The 22,878-nt window shown below is 41.5% G+C and overlaps 1 protein-coding gene across 1 annotated transcript in view; it reads left to right on the forward strand.

Annotated features, from left to right (window-relative positions):
- The window catches only part of LOC139530590 (SH3 and cysteine-rich domain-containing protein-like), an 84,253-nt gene that overhangs the window by 4,400 nt on the left and 56,975 nt on the right, over positions 1–22,878 (forward strand). Inside the window, exons 2-3 of the mRNA XM_071327126.1 lie at positions 2,479–2,857; positions 19,579–19,712. Of these exons, the coding sequence (XP_071183227.1) occupies positions 2,479–2,857; positions 19,579–19,712 (513 nt within the window). The remainder of the gene's footprint in view (positions 1–2,478; positions 2,858–19,578; positions 19,713–22,878) is intronic.

Below are 22,878 nucleotides of genomic sequence, written 5' to 3' on the forward strand. Positions count from 1 at the left end.
TACGCCTATGTACTGTATATATTCCATATAAAATCAGCCGTTTCCAGCTACAGTAGTCATTTACAACATTAACAATGTCTACACTGTATTTCCGATCAATTTGATGTTATTTTAATGGACAAAAAATTTGCTTTTCTTGGGTAACACACATGCATTGTATGCTCATAAAGTACTAATGTCTACTGTATTATGTCGCTCTCTGGTCTTAGTAGAGAAAAAAGTGCAAAATTCAATGATAATGCTCCTGTAGCTAGACAATGCTAGACATTGCTTTTATGATTATACTTCTCAGCCAGGCCCTATTGAAATGGAAAACAGGTATTCCTTAGATAAGTTATCAGCTCATGTCTTACCCCACCTTATCTGTTTAATTCAATTAGACTTGAATCGAAATGGAAAGAGAGATAACGTTACAATTTGACTTTCAAGATGCAAACAATGTATGCCAAATTTTTTTATCTCGACCGTAGTTTCATTTACATCTCATTACTAAAAAGGTAAACAAACAGAAAAGGTAGCGTTTCTCAGTGAGAACGTTGTGTGTTTCTGAACATTATCGATAGGTATTTTCTTTCCTAATCACCATCTCCTAGAGTGAAGGCTAGGCTACATCAAAGCTTCAGTGAATTCCCAGAGTACCGTGATGTGTGGGTGGTAGAGGACTGGATTGATTGTTTCCAGATTGACCTGAGTAATCAATAGGTCATGATCATACACTTGCTGCCACAACGCCACTCAGTTGATTTGAACTGTTATACAATCATTGATCACCCCAGGTGATTTCAACTTAACAAACATTAATGATCCTCTGACTGTATAGGCTTATGTGTGTTAACCTCAACACTTTCCAGTCATGTAACCTAGAAATCATTGTTGAGGCCAATCTAATAAAACCAGATCAAATGTAGTTTACATAAGTTCAATCATGAAGGCTGGTCTGAAGCATAACATAATTCACTTTGTTTCCTATTCCACGGGCATATTGGGAATGAATACAAATGTATCATCATCAAAATAGCGTCTTGTTTCTTCTCCTCTTTCCTATTAGCCATGTGCGGAATGTCATTCACCTACTTACCTTATAGCCTATAACACAGCACAATAATCCACATTCCTCACACTGTTTAACCTTGCAATTATCACCTTCCTCTTTCTCAACCAATGGGTGTAATTCTTGGGATGTATTTAAACTGTATGTCAACTTACCCATGTTCTATCACTTGCTGTTTGTTAGCAACAATTTTCAACAACCATCCACTTCCCCACCACCAGCAGCTATATTAATCTTAAGGCCCGTCACTGGAACTCCTTTACCCCAGCGGGCGGGGGGCTTCGATGCCAGCAGCCCTGCATAGGGCTACCTGCCATCACATCATCTGGCATCGAGGATTTTCCCTCGGAAACGAGGTCATTCCCCAAACTATTTAATAAAATGTCATATTGCATTCCGTCTTTGTTGTTCATTCAGTTAAGCCTGTACTCGATTGAACAGCAGTGACAAATGCACCTAAATAGCAAGCAGAAAATAGGCACTCAATTCACCCTGGTGTTGGGTCCCCATTACAGAGCCAACCCTGTCCTGTGTAATTGAACATCATGTTTTTATGAGACCATTCTATGACCGTCATTCACCATAATTTATAAAGAAGTGTTCTTCAATGTTTATTTTTTTATTTTATTTAACCTTTATTTAAATAGGCAAGTCAGTTAAGAACAAATTATTATTTACAATGTGACGCTGCAGGCACTGACTGGACAGATTCGGAAGCAATGAAATGATCGTTTGTTGGAGAATCATTCGGTTGAGACTTTGTCATGACCCAAGTGGGAGCGTAGTAAACGATAAGTCATTCAAGATGAGGAAATACATTTTCTAGAGGTTGTAGAGGAGCTGTTTCCTGTCTCCAGGGTTGCTCTATAAATTATAGTTTAAAAAAGAGAAGCAGTAATGAAATTGATTCAGGTTTGGCACGGAATTGCCGCCCAGCATGGTAGAAATGATAAGCTACCTCCATGATGCATAGCCTAACCCAGGAAATTGCATTTCCTTTCGAGGTGGGGGACCGGACCTACTGTATACAGAGTTTTCACAACAACAACAAAATCAGGTTGCCCTGGCAATGTAAGTGGGCAATATTGAGCATCAGAAAGCTACAAATGAATGAAAGTTCATGAATGGTTGTCTCTTTCAGTTGAGGCAAGACTAAATGTTAGTTTTCTTGGAACAGCCCAATGAGAAGTCATAAGGAGTAATAGTGCAGAACAGGACTTTACGGAACCTTGTACAGATGTAATGCCTATAGTGATGGAAGTTTCAGGAGCAAAGATGCTCATGACTGTAGTATGTATGGGTAAGATTGACTGAATTTGATACATACTGTACGGTATGTAATAAACATGCTTTAATATATTATGATGGGACTATAGTCAATTTCTTCTCAAGCTTCTCTCTCTCTCTCTCTCTCTCTCTCTCTCCAGATGCAAAAGTTGAAGCGCTCCTTTTCCTTCAAAACCAAGAGAATGCGCAGCAAGAGCGCAGACAATTTCTTTCAGCGCAACAACAGTGACGCCAAGCTGTCGACAGAGCTGCTCTCGGACAACAGCAGCATCACAGGCCAAATGAGCATCATCGGGGTTACGGTGGCCAATCCCGTCCACCCTGTCCACCATGCCCCCCCTCGCTCAACCTCCAACCTGGTGATCTCTAATGCGCCTCCGGCTATCCCATGTGCCCCCCCTTCCTTGGTCTACTCCCCGGGACGCCACCCCCTCGCCATCGACCCCACCGGACACGGCTTCATGGAGCACATCTTTAAGAAGCCCATCTTCTGCGACGTCTGCAACCACATGATCGTAGGTAATGGTCAACCTTCCAACCCAAATAAACATTTGCACCGCATTGTATTGCAGAAAAAACCTCAATGCAGATGATCTGGAAGGTGTCACTTATCCAGTGACTCTCGTTGATGTTTTGAAATGCTCCTCTGTAATTACTGCATATGGTATTCCAATGATTAAGGGAAAGCATTGTTATGAAACCACCCCTTTCTCGGTGAGCTGTAGTTCTATCCATCAAAATGTGTCAGGCGGTCACAAGTGTCATAGAGTCATACTTAACCACTAGCTTAATTCCCGTAGGAACAGCCCGACAGCGGAAATGTGTCAGAGCTGTCCAGGAGCTGCAGTATGAGCAGGGTGCTTAGTGAAAGAGGTCAGTCGGTCTCTCTCAGTGTCTGACATGCAGCACAGTTCCATATGGCGGTCCCCAAACAGATGCTCCACCTTCCTTGCCCCCTTGTTAGGCACCATGCATGCAGGGACCACCGGGAGCTTATGTAACAAGGTAGTAATGAGGGTCGCTTCAGACCATCTGCTAAGCCAGTGTTTGACAGCCTCTCAGCTAGCCAATAAAACAAAACAGACGGTAGGTAGGGACCACGTGCTTTTGGTGTTGTTTGATGTGTTGGGGAGATGGGAGTACCAGGGGAATGGATCATTTGTTTCCTCTCTGAGTTTTTGAGGAATAATAGTGCTTTATTATTATGTAAAAAGTGCTTTGTTATTACGTACACTACCGTTCAAAAGTTTAGGGTCACTTAGAAATGTCCTTGTTTTTGAAAGAAAAGCTAATTTTTGTCCATTAAAATAACATAACATTGATCAGAAATACAGTGTAGACATTGTTAATGTTGTAAATGACTATTGTAGCTGGAAACGGCAGATTTTTAATAGAATATCTACATAGGCGTACAGAGGCCCATTATCAGCAACCATCACTCCTGTGTTCCAAAGGCACGTTGTGTTAACTAATCCAAGTTTATCATTTTTAAAGGCTAATTGATCATTAGAAAACCCTTTTGCAATTATGTTAGCATAGCTGAAACTGTTGTGCTGATTAAAACAGCAATAAAACTGTCCGTCTTTAGACTAGTTGAGTATCTGGAGCATCAGCATTTGTGGGTTCGAACACAGGCTCAAAATGGCCAGAAACAAAGACTTTCTTCTGAAACTCGTCAGTCTATTCTTGTTCTGAGAAATTAAGGCTATTCCATGCGATAAATTGCCAAGAAACTGAAGATCTCGTACAACGCTGTGTACTACTCCCTTCACAGAACAGCGCAAACTGGCTCTAACCAGAATAGAAAGAAGAGTGGGAGGCCCCTGTGCACAACTGAGCAAGAGGACAAGTACATTAGAGTTTCTAGTTTGAGAAACAGACGCCTCACAAGTCCTCAACTGGAAGCTTCATTAAATAGTACCCGCAAAATACCAGTCTCAACATCAACAGTGAAGAGGCGACTCCGGGATGCTGGCCTTCTAGGCAGAGTTGCAAAGAAAAAGCCATATCTCAGACTGACCAATAAAAAGAAAAGATTAAGATGGGCAAAAGAACACAGACACTGGACAGAGGAACTCTGCCTAGAAGGCCAGCATCCCGGAGTCACCTCTTCACTGTTGATGCTATGCATCAGTTAAGGGGCCTGATGAACATTCCTCAGCAATCAATGCATATCTAAATCCTGTCTAGACTGTAGATAGCTGGAAGTAAGCCGTATTAGAACACCTGTTGAGAATTCTCTGCCAGGAGTCAACAACACCCTGTTTGCACTATTTGCTTTTGTCGCAAAAAATATTTCAGAAAAGTCCATGCTATACTATCTAGCCCTCTCTCGCCACCTCTCTCTCTCTCTCTAAAGGTGATATTATTTTTCTGACTGGCCCCAAGCACTTGAAAGATGTCTTGTGCGTTGCTCCCTCAAATTTTGGTGGAAATAAGCTTCAGTCGGCTTTTCAAAAAGCCATTTAATTGACTAGAAGGCTCCGCGGATGTAGGCCTTGGCCATTAAAGTCTCTCTTATTGAACGTGATGGGAACTCCACAGCAGATTAGTTGCCTCTGATTGAGCACTGCACGTTACTCGGTTATTGATTAAAGGGCCTTGCTGCAAATTACCTATTAAATAAACGTCTACCTTGTTACTGGGGAGTGAATAGGAGAGTTATAGGGGAGTGACAGAGGGTGGAAAGTAATTTACAGTTGAAAAGAGGTGATAAATAATCGTCCAGCTTTTACTGAATGCCTCGATATTAATAATATTCTAGCTGTAAGCTATGCGTGTATGCGTGTGTGTATGAGTATTGAACAAACAGACTTAATGCAGCTTATAAGGCATGTATGGAGGCCAGTTATGCGCGGGTTGACTCAACCTGCAGTCGCTGGGCAGATGGGTTTAGGGTCAATAAATATTGTGGGGCTAAAGGGCGGGTGGGTAGCGTACGGGTTGAATAAAGAGAAACAATACCTTAAAAACATATAAAAAAGTATAATTATTTTGCAATTTACATAGGCTACATTGAGGTTTTTCTTTCATTACTTTAGGCTATCTGGTATTACTGCATAAGCCTAAACTTCAGGGTTTAACTGTATGTGCGCCAAATAGCCTACACAGCCAATCGCCAAATAATGCTTTTGGGAAGGGCAGAAAAAGTTAACGTCAATCCACGGATGCAAAAAGGACATTGTCGAAGTTTAATTCAATAAAACAAAAGCTGCAAAAGGAGAGTTAAAATAAAGAGAAAGGAGAGCTATAAAAGTAATATTTGGAAAATATTTGCTGAAGTGGTAAAAGAGGATGATAGCAGTGTTATGTTATGTGTGATGATTGTGAGACTCTATACAAATTCGACAGTCACAAGTCTTGTTTTATTGAATTGTATACATTTAATGTGCTGCGCATAGCATATATATGAAGGGCCTACATGTATCGACTTTCACAGTGAATGCTTTTGTTTATACGTTTTGTGCGAATTAATTGAACATCACCAAATGCATCATAAAAAAATATTGCGCTTCTGGAATAACGGCCATTCTGGGGTGATAAATACAGTACCAGTCAAAAGTTTGGACACACCTACTCATTCAAAGGTTTCTAGCTACATGTCTTAAGCTAAAGTGTACAACACCCGTTGAATATGGTTGGTGTCAGTAAACGTCGGCAAAAAAGCGTAATGAAATTGTTGACAGCAGAGCTGGTTAGGCTGTTTTCATGTTATCCAGAGGTAAACAAATCATCGGCCAGAGCGTCAAGTGTGCACTCTAAACGTTGTGAGAGCGGAACGAGATGGGTGGGGCTAAAGCTTAAGAGGGGGTGAACGATGTTGAATGGGTGTTGACAAATTATAGCTCTTCACTAGAAACCAAAACATTCAAAGGCCATTTTCTCAAAAGTGAATTTGCAAATGTATACATTTTCAAAGCATAATTAGTTTCCCATTGTTCCTCAAATGCAGTGTATGATATACCATTTTGTAGCTCTGAGTCTAATTTTATCCAATGTAAGAAACACAATTTCAAATTTTGCTACATAAAACCAAATCCAGGTGGTGAGTCACATTTTGTTGTGTTACAGCCTGATTTCAAAATGGATTAAATAGGTCTACACACAATTCCCCATAATGACAAAATGTTTTTAAATATTTTAGCAAATCTATTGAAAATGAAATACAGAATTTACATAAGTTTCACACCCCTGAGTCAATACTTTCTAGAAGCACCTTTGGCAGTGATTACAGCTTAGAGTCGTCTTGGGTAGGTTGTTTTGCACATATGGATTTGCACATATGGATTTGGGGATTTTCTAACATTCGTCCTTGGAGACTTTCTCAAGCTCTGTTAAGTTAGATGGGCAGCAGCGGTGAACAGCAATCTTCAAATTTTTCCACAGATTTTCAAGTCTGGGCTTTGGCTGGTTCATTCAAGGACTTTTACATTCTTGTTCTGAAGCTATTCCAGCATTGCTTTGGCTGTATGCTTGGGATCATTGTCCCGATGGAACATAAATCTTCGCTCCAGTCTAGGATCTTATCAAGGATTTGCCTGTATTTGGCTCCATTCATTGTTCCCTCTATCCTTACCAGTCTGCCAGTCCCTTCCGCTGAAAAGCATCCCCATAGCATGATGCTTCCACCACCATGCTTCACGGTAGAGATAGTGTTAGACGAGTGATGAGTATTACCTTTTTTTTACAGACATAGCGCTTTGAATTCAGGCCAAAGAGTAAAAATGTTTGTCTCAACAGAACACAGAATCTTTTGCCTTTGGCGCTCAGTCCTTCTCATGCCTTTTTTGCAAACTCCAGGCCTGCTGTCATGTGCTTTTTTCTCAAGAGTGGCTTCCGTCTGGACTCTCTGGCAGGTTCTCCCATCTCTGCCAAGGAACACTGTAGTTCTGTCAGAGTGGTCATTGGGTTATTGGCCACCTACTGTAAGTCTACACTCCTTTGATTTCTTCATATTTTATTGTGTTACAAAGTGGGATTGAAATGGATTGAATTGTCATTTTTTTGTCAACGATCTGCATAAAATACTCTGTAATGACAAATTGTAAGAAAAATGTTTTTAAAGGTTCATGAAAAATAAAACACTAATATACCTTGATTAGATAAGTATTCACCCCCCTGATTCAATACATGGTAGAAACACCTTTGGCAGCGATTACAGGTGTGAGTTTTCTTGGGTATGTTTCATAAGAGCTTTGCACACCTGTATTGTGCAATATTTGCCTATTATTCTTTTCAAAATTCTTCAAGCTCTGTCACGGTGTTCAGGATCGTGGCTAGAAGGTCATTTTCAAATCTTTCCATAGATTTTCAAGCAGATTTAAGTCAAAACTTTGCCACTAAGAAACATTCACTTCTTGGTTAGCAACTCCAGTGTAGATTTGGCTTTGTGTTGTAGGTTATTGTCCTGCTAAAAGGTGAATTCCTCTCCCAGTGTCTCGTGTAAAGCAAACTGAAGCAGGTTTTCATATAGGATTTTGCCTGTGCTTAGCTCCGTCCCGTTTATTTTTATCCTGAAAAACACCCCAGTGCGCAGCTGAACACTGTATGCTGGAAACACTCGGTTTGTTGTTTTTGTTGTTTTTGACTAAAGGTAACCAATCTTCGTTAGATATACAGTGGGGCAAAAAAGTATTTAGTCAGCCACCAATTGTGCAAGTTCTCCCACTTAAAAAGATAAAAGAGGCCTGTAATTTTCATCATAGGTACACTTCAACTATGACAGACAAAATGAGAAAAAAAACTCCAGAAAATCACATTGTAGGATTTTTTATGAATTTATTTGCAAATTATGGTGGAAAATAAGTATTTGGTCACCTACAAACAAGCAAGATTTCTGGCTCTCACAGACCTGTAACTTCTTCTTTAAGAGGCTCCTCTGTCCTCCACTCATTACCTGTATTAATGGCACCTGTTTGAACTTGTTATCAGTATAAAAGACACCTGTCCACAACCTCAAACAGTCACACTCCAAGCTCCACTATGGCCAAGACCAAAGAGCTGTCAAAGGACACCAGAAATAAAATTGTAGACCTGCACCAGCCTGGGAAGACTGAATCTGCAATAGGTAAGCAGCTTGGTTTGAAGAAATCAACTGTGGGAGCGATTATTAGGAAATGGAAGACATACAAGACCACTGATAATCTCCCTCGATCTGGGGCTCCACGCAAGATCTCACCCCGAGGGTTCAAAATTATCACAAGAATGGTGAGCAAAAATCCCAGAACCACACGGGGGGACCTAGTGAATGACCTGCAGAGAGCTGGGACCAAAGTAACAAAGCCTACCATCAGTAACACACTACGCCGCCAGGGACTCAAATCCTGCAGTGCCAGACGTGTCCCCCTGCTTAAGCCAGTACATGTCCAGGCCCGTCTGAAGTTTGCTAGAGAGCATTTGGATGATCCAGAAGAAGATTGGGAGAATGTCATATGGTCAGATGAAACCAAAATATAACTTTTTGGTAAAAACTCAACTCGTCGTGTTTGGAGGACAAAGAATGCTGAGTTGCATCCAAAGAACACCATACCTACTGTGAAGCATGGGGGTGGAAACATCATGCTTTGGGGCTGTTTTTCTGCAAAGGGACCAGGACGACTGATCCGTGTAAAGGACAGAATGAATAGGGCCATGTATCGTGAGATACAAAACCTCCTTCCATCAGCAAGGCATTGAAGATGAAACGTGGCTGGGTCTTTCAGCATGACAATGATCCCAAACACACCGCCCGGGCAACGAAGGAGTGGCTTCGTAAGAAGCATTTCAAGGTCCTGGAGTGGCCTAGCCAGTCTCCAGATCTCAACCCCATAGAAAATCTTTGGAGGGAGTTGAAAGTCCGTGTTGCCCAGCAACAGCCCCAAAACATCACTGCTCTAGAGGAGATCTGCATGGAGGAATGGGCCAAAATACCAGCAACAGTGTGTGAAAACCTTGTGAAGACTTACAGAAAACGTTTGACCTCTGTCATTTCCAACAAAGGGTATATAACAAAGTATTGAGATAAACTTTTGTTATTGACCAAATACATATTTTCCACCATAATTTGCTCAATTAATTCATAAAAAGTCCTACAATGTGATTTTCTGGATTTCTTTTTCTAATTTTGTCTGTCATAGTTGAAGTGTACCTATGATGAAAATTACAGGCCTCTCTCATCTTTTTAAGTGGGAGAACTTGCACAATTGGTGGCTGACTAAATACCTTTTTGCCCCACTGTAAATCCTGAACATGTTTTTGCATGAATTCTGCGATGCGGTTAGCTTTTAACAGCTAGAAACGCATTTTTTTGTCCCGGAATCCCACTTAACAGACAGGTTGAAGCCTGCTTGACAGAGCCGCTAACCTTAGCTAGCCATCAATCTAAAGAAGTTAGTCCCAGATGAGTTGTGCAATGGAGCCCTCTTTGTCTGGAGAAGTAAATGAACGGTTCCAGCGCTGTAGGAGCTGTATCTACTACGCTTTGTTTTGGGACAAGCTGGATCACTCGGAGTTCCAATGCAGCAATTGTTTGCGTGCCGAGGATTGAAGTGGCTTCCTTGATCAAGCAGGTCGCCAGTCTACGTAAGAAACTGGGGAAAAAGCAGAGTGGAATGTTTACCTTTTCTACACCGGTAGCTGGACGGAGTTCACGCTTGTCTGCATCTCTGCCTTGCCGTTTGTCATTGTCCGACTGGCTGGTGTTGCCCGGAGTTCAATCGCCAGGGGAGCCATCTCCTGCCTCTCCTCCCCCATGTGATAGTGGAGTCGAAGGAGCACAGCAAGAGGAGCATGCCAATTAACTATGGTTGCATGTCACGAGCTGTGGAATCCGAAGACCGCGTCCTCACGCAAAGTAGGCTACACTCCCAACGAGAGGCCCGGAGCGGAAACAATGAATAGTTTCGCTGCCCTGGAGCCTGATCTTCCTACTCCTTCGTCGCTGGGGGTACCTGTGTCTGCGAACGCTGTGCCTATTCCTTCCCCTACAATTTCGAAGTCGACATCGGCAACCTTCCGTCCTTGCTCTGGATCGAGCGGGGCTTCTCCATCTGTCAGAGGCCTGCACCAGGCGTTGGGAGCTACGGGCTCAAGTTATCCTGCCTCTCGCCCGTCCTTAAAGGGTTCTCCGAATCCTGTGAAGCATGGAAGTGGGCAGATTTCCTCGTCCTTCTCGCCAGCCGTGATTTTGGGCAGCTCCATGGTAAGAAATGTCACTGTTCCTGGTGCAAAAACACTGTCCTATCCCGGAGCTCGAGTAAATGACATTACTAAGCTGCTCCGGAATGTTCTACGCCAGGAGTGTGCAAAGCTGTCATCAAGGCAAAGGGTGGCTACTTTGAAGAATATCAAATATATTTAGATTTGGTTACTACATGATTCATGATTGATATGATTGATATGTGTTATTTCATAGTTTTGATGTCTTCACTATTATTCTACAATATAGAAAATAGTAAATAAAGAAAACCCCTTGAATGAGTAGGTGTGTCCAAACTTTTGACTGGTACTGTATATATATCAGCAGATGTAAGAAGAGCTATATAAATACATTTGATTTGATTAGATTAAATTGTACTTTCTTGTCATTGATCTACATAAAATAATATATAATGTCAAAGTGAAAAGAACATTCTATAAAAAAAAAAAATATATATATTATTATTATTATTTTTAATAGAATGTTCTTTTCACTTTGACATTATATATTATTTTATGTAGATCAATGACAAGAAAGTACAATTAAATCTAATCAAATCAAATCAAATTGATGTATATAGCCCTTCTTACATCAGCTGATATCTCAAAGTGCTGTACAGAAACCCAGCCTAAAACCCTAAACAGCAAGCAATGCAGGTGTAGAAGCACAGTGGCTAGGAAAAACTCCCTAGAAAGGCCAAAACCTAGGAAGAAACCTAGAGAGGAACCAGGCTATGAGGGGTGGCCAGTCCTCTTCTGGCTGTGCCGGGTGGAGATTATAACAGAACATGGCCAAGATGTTCAAATGTTCATAAATGACCAGCATGGTCAAATAATAATAATCACAGTAGTTGTCGAGGGTGCAACAGGTCAGCACCTCAGGAGTAAATGTCAGTTGGCTTTTCATAGCCGATCATTGAGAGTATCTCTACCGCTCCTGCTGTCTCTAGAGAGTTGAAAACAGCGGGCCTGGGACAGGTAGCACGTCCGGTGAACAGGTCAGGGTTCCATAGCCGCAGGCAGAACAGTTGAAACTGGAGCAGCAGCACGGCCAGGTGGACTGGGGACAGCAAGGAGTCATCATGCCAGGTAGTCCTGAGGCATGGTCCTAGGGCTCAAATCTATTTAAATTCCACTTTGTAACTCAACAAAATGCGAAAAAGTTCAGAAAGTGACAATAAATGGTTCAGGTCTGGCACTTGTCCAAACTATTACTGCTGTTGCCATGGTGCCATCACTTCTCCTGTTATAATCTGAAGCTTCTTGCCAACTCACCCCACCAGCCACCATTCACCACCGTATGTCAATACCCAGCTGAAAGGGCAGTGGGGATGGCTTTTGTCAGATGGAAGTGTCTAGGCACTTGGGCACCATGGCTCATTCTATAGCTGCACTCATCTCATTCAGCGTGAGGGGTTCTCATCATTCTTCCATGTTATCACAATGAGTCAGTGAAAGCACCCCCATTCAACAACTGTGTGACAAGGGTTTAATTTGGCCTTTGGTAATATTTGGTATTTTTTAAGGATCCCCATTAGCTGTTGCAAAAGCAGCAGCTACTCTTGCTGGGTTCCACACAAAACATGAAACATTACATAATACAGAACATTAATAGACAACAGCTCAAGGACAGAACTACATTAATTTAAAAAAGACACACGTAGACTACATATCAATACATACACATAAACTATCTAGGTTAAATAGGGGATAGGCGTTGTGCCGTGAGGTGTCGCTTTATCTGTCTTTTGAAACCAGGTTTGCTGTTCATTTGTGCAATATGAGATGGAACAGAGTTCCATGCAATAATGTCTCTATATAATACTGTACGCTTTCTTCCATTTGCTCTGGATTTGGGGACTGTGAAAAGACCCCATGGTGGCATGTCTGATGGGATAAGTGTGTGTGTCAGAGCTGTGGGTAAGTTGACTATGCAAACAATTTGGTATTTTCAACACATTAATGTTTCTTATAAAAAGAAGAAGTGATGCGGTCAGTCTCTCCTCAACTCTTAGCCAAGAGATACTGGCATGCATAGTATTTATATTAGCCCTCTGATTTCAATGAAGAGCAAGACATGCTTCTCTGTTCTGGGCCAGCTGCAACTTAACTAGGTCTTTCCTTGCAGCACTCGACCACACGACTGGACAATAATCAAGATAATCAACTCGACACCATTCATTACCTGATTGAGCTGAGGTCTAATTTAGGGAATGATTTGTACCAAATACAATGCTCTTAGTTTTACAGATGTTCAGGACCATTTTTTTACTGGCCACCCATTCCAAAACAGACTGCAGCTCTTTGTTAAGATTTTCAGTGGCTTCATTAGCTGTCTTTCTGCCCATAATTTCATTTAAAGTACTCCAACGTTTTTTCCATCATTCTTTATATCATTTATCTTGGCTTGATAATACAGTTTCTTCTTTTTTTTGTTGAGTTTACTCATATCATTTTTAAATTTGCAGTAAATCAGCCAGTTATTTGTGCAGCTAGACTTATTAGCCACTCCTTTTGCCTCATTTCTTTCAACCATACAGTTTTTAAATTCCTCATCAATCCATGGAGCCTTAACAGTTCTAACAGTCAGTTTCTTAACAGGTGCATGTTTATCAATAATTGGAAGAAGCAATTTCATAAATTCCTCAAGTGCAGCACCTGGATGCTCCTTATTAATCACATCAGACCAACAAATATCTTCAACATCATCCACATAAGAGTCACAGCACTATTTTAGGCCCAGCTATTGGAACTTTGGCTTTCCTGGATATAGCCACTGCATCCAATGAGTACAGATACAGCTTTAGAACAAAGTTCTACAGTATTAGTAAAACTGTGATTGATACATGTGAATGATCTTGTTCCTGTAGTGTTTGTAAACACCTTGGTAGTTGATTAACCAGATTATAGGCACTGGTTACATTGAGAAGCTTCCTCTTGAGCAAACAGCTTGATGAAAACCAGTCTATATTCAGGTCCCCAAGAAAGTAGACCTCTCTGTTTACATCACATACACACTATCAAGCATTTCTCACACATTATTTGGATACTGACTGTAAGCACTTGGTGGCCTATAGCAAGATCCCAAAAGAAAAGGCTTTAGATGTGCAAAGTGAACCTGTAACCACAACACTTCAATAACCCTTGATATAAGATCTTCTCTAAGCATTGCAGGGATATGGCTGTGAATATATACAGCAACACCTCCCCCATAAGCATGTCTGTCTCTTCTATAGATGTTATATCCTTGTATTGCTACTGCTGTATCATCAAATTAATTATCTAAGTGAGTCTCAGAAATGGCTATTATATGAATGTTATATATGTAGCCTTATTTCTAAGGCTACATATATTAATATGGGCTATTTTCAGCCCTTTCCTGGGTAGCTTATCAGAGAAAGACATAACATTGAAAAGAGAAAACAAAGCAAGAAAACAAAATATACATTCCATTAATCAGTTGGTGTGTGTGTGTGCTGCGGGTTGAAGCTACGAACCCATAAGCTTGGCTCTATCATCCCTTCCAGTCTTTTGGGAGGGAGGGTGTGCAATGAGCCTGTCATAGCGGATTCAAGCAATGACCCCACACACTATGGCAGCTTTCATGGCTGGGATAAGTTATTTTCTCTTCTGGCGCACAGCTTTAGGATAGTCCTCATTGAGGAAGATGTATGTTCCTCTCATGTTCTTGGCTCTTTCCAGAATAGCTACCTTGTCCTTGAACCTCAGGAACTTGACCACTTATCGGGCCTGTCACCTGGGCCCGGTGGTGGGTTTTCCAGTTCTGTGGGTGCGCTCTACCTCAATCTTCCTGTGGTCCATCTTCAGTTTCTCTGAGATAATTTCCCTCACTTTGTCCTCAGGTCTCATGTGGAGATTCTGCAATTCCGTCCACAACAATGTTGTGTCGCCTTGATTGTACCTCGAGATAATCTGATTTCTCTGTCATTGTTATCATGGATTCACATACAGAACTGATGTCCTCTCTCAATGACTTACAGATTGCTGTCATCTTGGGAGAACTGCAAACTGTTCTTCAGGTCCTGGACCTCTCTGGTCAGGTCGTGCATTCTTTTATTAGTTGACTCCACCAGTATTTGGACAAAACACTTGAAGCTATTTTCTTGTTGTTGTAACTACTGCTTGTAGAACTATTTTTGATTGTTTAAAAGATCCTTCACCTGTGATAGAGAGACACCACTGTCCTCAATGGTACTCCTGCCAGCTTTGGTCTTTGTCATGGTAGCAAAGTAGGCTGCGCTGTTACTCCTTGCAGTTCCAGACAGGTCAGGTCGTGGGAAGATTGAAAACAATAAACAGCAGGGATCTACATAGCCACAAGCCCGGGACAATCCGTGGTCCCAGCCACAATGGCTAACCGCGTCGTGGGCTGCATTCAAGCCCTCAAGAAAACCCTGCTAGCTTGATAGGCAGCAAGCTAACAGCTGGCTAGCAGCTACACTAAATAGCTCCTCAGACCCGGCCTTGGTCGGCAAGATCACTGGACAGCAGTGGAGGCTGCTGAGGAGAGGTCGGCTCATAATGGCTGGAATGGAACGAATGGAGCCCGTTTTCCCTAATTAAGGTGCCACTAACCTCCTGTGCTGGACAGAGAGTAGCAGTCCCAGCAACTAATGCCAACCGGGTTGCGGGATCCAAACTCAAAAGATAGCAAGCTACTAAGAAACTTTTCAATACACTTTTAAAACAACAAACTTTCAAAAACAACAAACCAAGCTCTCCCTCGTTCCGCTTTCAACAGGAAGAGACGTGAATGATTACTGTTTCATTGTCTCCAAGTGGCTACACTGGTTTTCTATGCTGTCAATCAGGCACTCTAAGCTATCCAGATAGATATTGCAGTGATCACAATATATTGTGATCAAGGCCAGTCACAGTTCCTATTAAAAACAGTCATAAAGGGTACACAGTAAATGCAGTAAAAACAGTAATCCATGCCTTCCAAGTCATACTAGTATGAGTTCACTTTGTTGTAACCTTGACATTTGACATTAGCAGTAACCTAACCTTGCCAGGCCTATGAAGTCTACTGTAGTGCACAAGACTATCAATAACCTGACTTTGCGTGAACAAAATCTCTACAGGTGTAGGTTTATAGGGCTCATGTTCCCCTCTGGTTTACAGTTGCTGTTGGTTTGTTTGTTGCCTTGTTGTTGATTGTGATCTGACAAGGATCCTATTCCTCTGGTTTCCATCTCAGTATCACTAACAACTCCTGTTGTTGTCTATTAATGAGGCTTAGTCAAACAACACAGGACAGACTGCAGGATAAGAACCTATCTTTTCCCTCTGGTTAAAGTTGTTTTGGACGGATGGGGGATGTGAAGGTGTGCTCAGTCATTCATGACCTGTTAAGAAAAAAAGTAATTTATGATGATAATTGCGTCATCATTAACCTTTTTTATAGGTCGGTGCTCATAGACAGTACTTTACAACTTTGTATGAAATTACAATATACAAATTGTTTTGTATGCAGATATTCAATAAGTGTTACAACTATGTGAACTCATATGGCTTGGAAGGCATTGAGTACTGTTTTTACTGCTTTTACTGTGTACCTATATGACCGTTTTTTAATGGGAACTATGGCTGTTGCTCTTTGCAGTTTTGTTCATTCCTGCTCTTGGAGTTCTACATTTTAGGTGCTGGTACGCTGATGTAGTCCATACCGGTGTACACCAGCTCAATTCAAGCACTGATGCGTTGAGAGTCACGTCAACAAGTCATTAATTAAGGATAATTTCAGTTTGACGGGAGGCAGAGACACAGACAGTCTCATCAGTCTAGCCTGGACAGGGCCTCTCCAAACGTCACCTGTATATTCAGCTCTCATCCTATGGATCAGATTTTACTACTGTAATTTGGGCCTGTATCACATCTCAACGCTAATCCTGATTCCATTGTAAATTATGAATGATGGCTGTGCAGTAAGTCAACATGGACACTAACAGAACTCAAACAAACCAGGGCTCACTCTGCCTCGGTGCGATGTGAAGGAATCAATCAGGCTTTTGTGTGTTCACATATTCACACACACACAGTGTCTGGGCTGCATGGGCACGTGCTCATTGATTAATCAATTACTGGAAGCAAATCGTTTTGCCAGACAAATGGCAAATGACAGTGGGGCTTGTCGTGGAAATTCAGTACTGAAAGAGATTTTGTCATTTCTTCAAACAATCATCTTTATTTAATATCGATTATTTATTGCAATAATGAGGCTGGTCGACCCCCCACCCTTGAGTGTTGGACCGAGTAACCAAACATTTACACAAATGCAGAGTACTATGTATAGCTGACACTAACAATGCTCATTCATGGTTGGTTCAAACCCCCTCATGCAGACCAAGGAGCATCAACTGTTCTGCCTGCGGCTATGGAACCCTGACCTGTTCACCGGACGTGCTACCTGTCCCAGACCTGCTGTTTTCAACTCTCTAGAGACCGCAGGAGCGGTAGAGATACTCTTAATGATCGGCTATGAAAAGCCAACTGACATTTACTCCTGAGGTGCTGACTTGCTGCACCCTCGACAACTACTGTGATTATTATTATTTGACCATGCTGGTCATTTATGAACATTTGAACATCTTGGCCATGTTCTGTTATAATCTCCACCCGGCACAGCCAGAAGAGGACTGGCCACCCCTCATAGCCTGGTTCCTCTCTAGGTTTCTTCCTAGGTTTTGGCCTTTCTAGGGAGTTTTTCCTAGCCACCGTGCTTCTACACCTGCATTGCTTGCTGTTTGGGGTTTTAGGCTGGGTTTCTGTACAGCACTTTGAGATATCAGCTGATGTAAGAAGGGCTATATAAATAAATTTGATTTTGATTTGATAAGCCACTCTGGGTTCATCCTGTTGTTATCTGCACGTCGGTTGTTGTCTTAACCCCACCCTGGCGTAGTTTCCCAGATGCAAGGATGATTTAGAGAAAATTAGGAATTGTTCTAAACTCCTCCTGGCTATCTCTATCTCGGTTACACCCACCACATCTTGTTTATGTAATGCAGTCTTTAACTAATTTGTCAGCTCAAGCCATCTCTGGTGACCATACGCCCAGATTAGCTCCAGGGAACTAGAGTGGAGACCATAAAAACACAGACACTAACAGGACAGAAATGTCTTACTATTAGTTCAATATTAATTGTTAACCATTAATATCAAATAACCCAGGTAAATACGTAATTTTTGTATCACAGACTCATATGTTGCATATTATTACGTGATCACCATTGTCGATGGAATTAAATATCAGTTAGGTTTCATAGGAACACGCTATTGTGAAGTCTACTCTACAAAGCCAATCAATAACATGGGCAGAAAAGAGAGGAAAAGGGGTTGATACGGAAATATAGACACAGATAACAGATAATAAAATCCAGTATTAAGGACATTTCGTTTAATCAGTGGTGGTTAACTGCAGTTTTTCAGGCCAGCCACATGCTACATGTCATTAGAATGGTATACGTGGCAAGGATTTAATCTTCATTCAAAAGTACTAACCTTCCTCAGTGAGGCTGAAACAACCCTCTGCTCTGACATTCCAAGGGTCAAAGGTTAAAAATGTGAGCCCTGTGATAAGGTTATCAGTGGCAAATGTCTTTAGGAAAAAACTTTATTTACAGACAGCCTAAGCGTGCTGCTGATTCCCGACCCAAAAAATACCATTCATAAAAATTTGGAAGCCAGTCAGAAAGATGGTGCCAAGCATCTGCTATCATCACCAGGGCTCCTTCACCCAAACAATTCTCTGTCTCTCGCTTACAGAAAGTCACACTGTCTGTTTCATAACTTCCGAACGCAATTAAGCCTAATTAATCTTCATTTATGCCAACGTCTGTGACTCATACATCAATGAAACGCGGCAGTTTAGACACAGAGACAGGAGGTATAATTCCACATGGGGATATTTTTTTGTTGTAGCCAGACTAGGGGAAAGATTTTGAATGTGAATGGAAGCGCATCTAGACACTGAGGAGAAGAGTATTAGATTAAGTTGGGTCCAATTTAATCAAAGTTTAAGAAAGGAAGTTTGCGGTAAATGGTTTGGGGTTGAGGGAGGTCATATTTGTTCCCTTTGTTTATTGAAGACTTGATTTATTTACCTTAGCTAGACAGACAAGTCTAGATAAGTCTGGTCCACTGCACTCTCAAGGTGAACGCTGCTGTGGCTGAGATTGACAGCACTGCAAATGGGCAATGTCTTAGTAGTACTTAGTAGCAATGACTGTGATTACAACAGAATGATAGTTAACTAACCTGTCCTGAATTCCTCTGCATGTAGTCTGGTAAAAGCAATCATGACCATAAAATTGTCAGAGACTCCAGTGACCCAAGTCATAGACTGTTTTCTCTGCTACTGCACGGCAAGCGGTACCGGAGCGCTAAGTCTAGGACCAAAAGGCTCCTTAACAGCTTCTACCCCCAAGCCATAAGACTGCTGAACAATTAATCAGATGGCCACCGGACTATTTTACATTGACCCCCCGCCCCCCTCCATTTGTTTTGTGCATTGCTGCTACTCGCTGTTTATTATCTATGCATAGTCACTTCACCCCTTCCTACATGTACAAATTAACCTGTACCCCCGCACACTGACTCGGAACCGGTACCCCCTGTATATAGCCTCGTTATTGTTATGTTATTCTGTTACTTTATATTATTTAAAATGTTTTACTTTCGTTTATTTGGTAAATATTTTCTTAACTCCTCTTGAACTGCACTGTTGGTTAAGAGCTTGTAAGTAAGCATTTCACGGTAAGGTCTACATTTGTTGTATTCAGCGCATGTGATAAATAAAGTTTGATTTGATTTGACATGGCAGGGTACTGTATTTGTGATTGAATCCCCTTTCTTCTGTCATGAAAAATGCTGAGTGAATTGAGTCATGAAATTGTACTGTGTCATGGAAAATGCGGAATGAATTATGTTTTGGAATTTTATTCTGCCATGGGAATTCCCGAATGAACTGTGTAATGGAAAATGTAGATAATTCAGCCAAATAATTTCTGAACACATCACATAAAGATTAATGTTTTCAACAGGCACCACCTCCAAGCATGTGGTGATGCTGGCAGGCAACACAGCCAAGCATGGCCTTCGCTGCAAAGCCTGCAAGATGAGCATCCACCACAAGTGTGAGAAAGGAGTGGGATCGCAACGCTGCCAAGGCAAGCTGGTAAGAGCCTCAACATCGTCACAAAATTAAATATACACTGAACAAAAATATAAATGCAACATGTAAATAAATGTTGGTCTCATGTTTCATGAGCTGATATAATATATCCCAAGCTTATTTCTCTCAAATTTTGTGCACAATTTTTTTTACATCCCTTTTAGTGAGCATTTCTCCTTTGCCAAAATAATCCATTTACCTGACAGGTGTGGCATATCAAGATGGTGTATCAAGACAGGTGCATCTTGTGCTGGGAACAATAAGGCCACTCTAAAATGTGCAGTTGTAGCACAACACAATGCCACAGATGTCTCAAGTTTTGAGGGAGCGTGCAATTGGCATGCTGACTGCAGTAATGTCCACCAGAGCTGTTGCCAGACAATTGAATATGAATTTCTCTACCATTAGCCGCCTCGAAGTTCGTTTTAGAGAATTTGTCAGTACGTCCAATCAGCCTGACAACCACAAACCACCTGTATGGCACAGTGTGGGCGAGCGGTTTGCTGATATCAACGTTGTGAACAGAGTCCCCCACGGTGGCGGTGGGGTTATGGTATGGGTAGGCTTAAGCTACGGACAATGAACACAATTGCATTTTATCGCTGGCAATTTTAATGCACATACGTACCATGACGAGATCCTGAGGCCCATTGTCGTGCCATTCATCCGCCACCCGCATCACCTTGTGTTTCAGCATGATAATGTACAGCCCCATGTCGCAAGTATCTGTACATAATTCCTGGAAGCTGAAAATGTCCCAGTTCTTCCATGGCCTGCATACTCACCAGACATGTCACCCATTGAGCATGTTGGGAATGCTCTGGATTGACGTGTACGACAGCGTGTTCCAGTTCCCACCAATATCCAGCAAATTCGCACAGCCATTGAAGAGGAGTGGTACAACATTCCACAAGCCACAATCAACAGCCTGATCCGCTCTATGCGAAGGAGATGTGTCGCGGTGCATGAGGCAAATACCAGATACTGACTGGTTTTCTGATCCACGCACCTACCTTTTTTTAAGGTGTCTGTGACTAACAGATGCATATCTGTGTTCCCAGTCATGTGAAATCCATAGATTAGGGCCTAATTCATTCATTTCAATAGACTGATTTCCTTATATGAACTGTAACTCAGTACATTTTCGAAATTGTTGCAAGTTACATTTATATTTTTGTTCAGTGTATTTGTTTCTATTAAGTGTCTTCAGAAAGTATTCAAAACCCTTTACTTTTTCCACGTTTTAAATTGTTGCATGTTGCATTTATATTTTTGTTCAGTATAGAACTAAATGTAGTACTATACTAGTATAATACTGTATGTACTGTATCTCTATAGACATCATCACCAGTGTCGTCATTATTGTCGTCATCAATGTCATCATCAATTACACCACTGTCATCATCCATAGAGATACATACACTATGTTCTATCACACATCATCAGTGTAATCATCAGCGTTCTCTCCAGCTAGCCAAAGAACATATTGAAAATATTGTATTAACGTCATCATCAGCACCATCAACCTCTCTTCATGCCTACAGTACAGTATGTCTCCCTGCATAAAGCATTAATCCAAAATCAATAGGTCTGGACTCGAGGCATCTTTTCATTACATGTAATTTATTGACGCCCTACAGTACATGCCATTCTGTTAGAAGTACACAATCGGGATTGAAGCCTGTTGCTTAGTATTATTCACATGTTCATATATTCGTCTCAAAAGTCCCAACAGAATACCAGATTAAAGATGTGGTGTGGAACATATTGTGCAGCGAGGCACAACTCCACAGAGATTAATGTACTCATCACAAAGACAGGAAAGATAGATTAGTAATGCGGCACTGCAAATACAGTATTGAATAATCATGGTGGACCTCAAAGTCCACTGCAGCTGCCATATGAGTCAATAGGCAGCTCGTAAAAAGAATTCAGCAACAGGATGATCAAGGATACAGTTTGTGAGAAGGGGGGCGGGGGTAGTTGCAGAGAATACGAACACCCATCCGTCATTTCGCCGTCGTCCACTGTACTCAAGGGAACTGGCAGTCACGACTACACAGGGGCTTTTAAGTCATTCATATCGAATCACACGTCCCACGCAGAAAATATACAGCTTGTGCGGTTCTATCATGTCTGATTGAGCCAGTGACTAACTCCTCCAGAGTCCAGGTTGTCCCTGGCCTGCATGGGAGGGAGTTTACTGGGATTGACAGGGAATTATTGGGAATAACTGGACATTACTGAGTTTAAATGGAGAACTGACCAGTAATGGGTAGGATTAAATGAAAATGATCAGGATTGACCTGGGGTTCAGTGAACCTTGTGAACCACGAGAATATATTGGATACAGAGACACGTGTTCCCTTTTCCCTCCTTTTTTTCTTCTTCCATGAGCTGCCCAATGCCTTGAGGATGAGCCTTGTGGAGATAGGGATCAGCTTTCAGGAGTGGAAAATGAGGTTGAAGGGTCAAGCATAAAAAGAGAATATACTCCCAGTGGGGCTCGCCTCTAAATTAAGGTTTCTCTAAACTTGGCAGGTTGTATTTCTACAACCCTGCTCATTTCTCTTGGCAACATAATGTGGTCGGAGTAAAAAGAGAGTACATTGCTGCTTGGGGCTATCTTGAAACCAAATATATATCATGATGCGACGTTTGAGTTGAAGATAAAAATATAACAGTGAAACTGTGACTATTGGGCTGCACTTGAGAGGTGCTTATAGAGTTCGAGAGTTGCTTATTTCAGCTTCTCATTATCAGCCGCGGCACATTGAGAATCAATCAAGGCAGACTACTTATGCAGATTGCTTGAACACACGGTTGATCATACAAAATGTAAACAAACAAAAGGAGGCCTCTCCTCCTTTGTGCAGTGGAGGCAGAATGATTGTGCTAATTGTAGGACTAATGCATCGTCTGTATAGCTGCCAAAAACCCAAAACAAGTAGATTTCATTGTCAGATCATTATCCCAGTAAGGAAATTACCTTTCACTGTATATTATGCTGAGTTGAATCTCTCCTTGTTTTGATAAACGTCGTTATTGATGAACACCTGATGTAGCCCTTTCCTGCAGTCAAATGACCTTGTGGATGGAATGATATTAATATTTTCATAATTCCATGATAAACATTATTTTAAAAACCCAAAACAAGTAGATTTCATTG

Source organism: Salvelinus alpinus, chromosome 9, assembly GCF_045679555.1.
Source record: "Salvelinus alpinus chromosome 9, SLU_Salpinus.1, whole genome shotgun sequence".
NCBI lineage: Eukaryota > Metazoa > Chordata > Actinopteri > Salmoniformes > Salmonidae > Salvelinus > Salvelinus alpinus.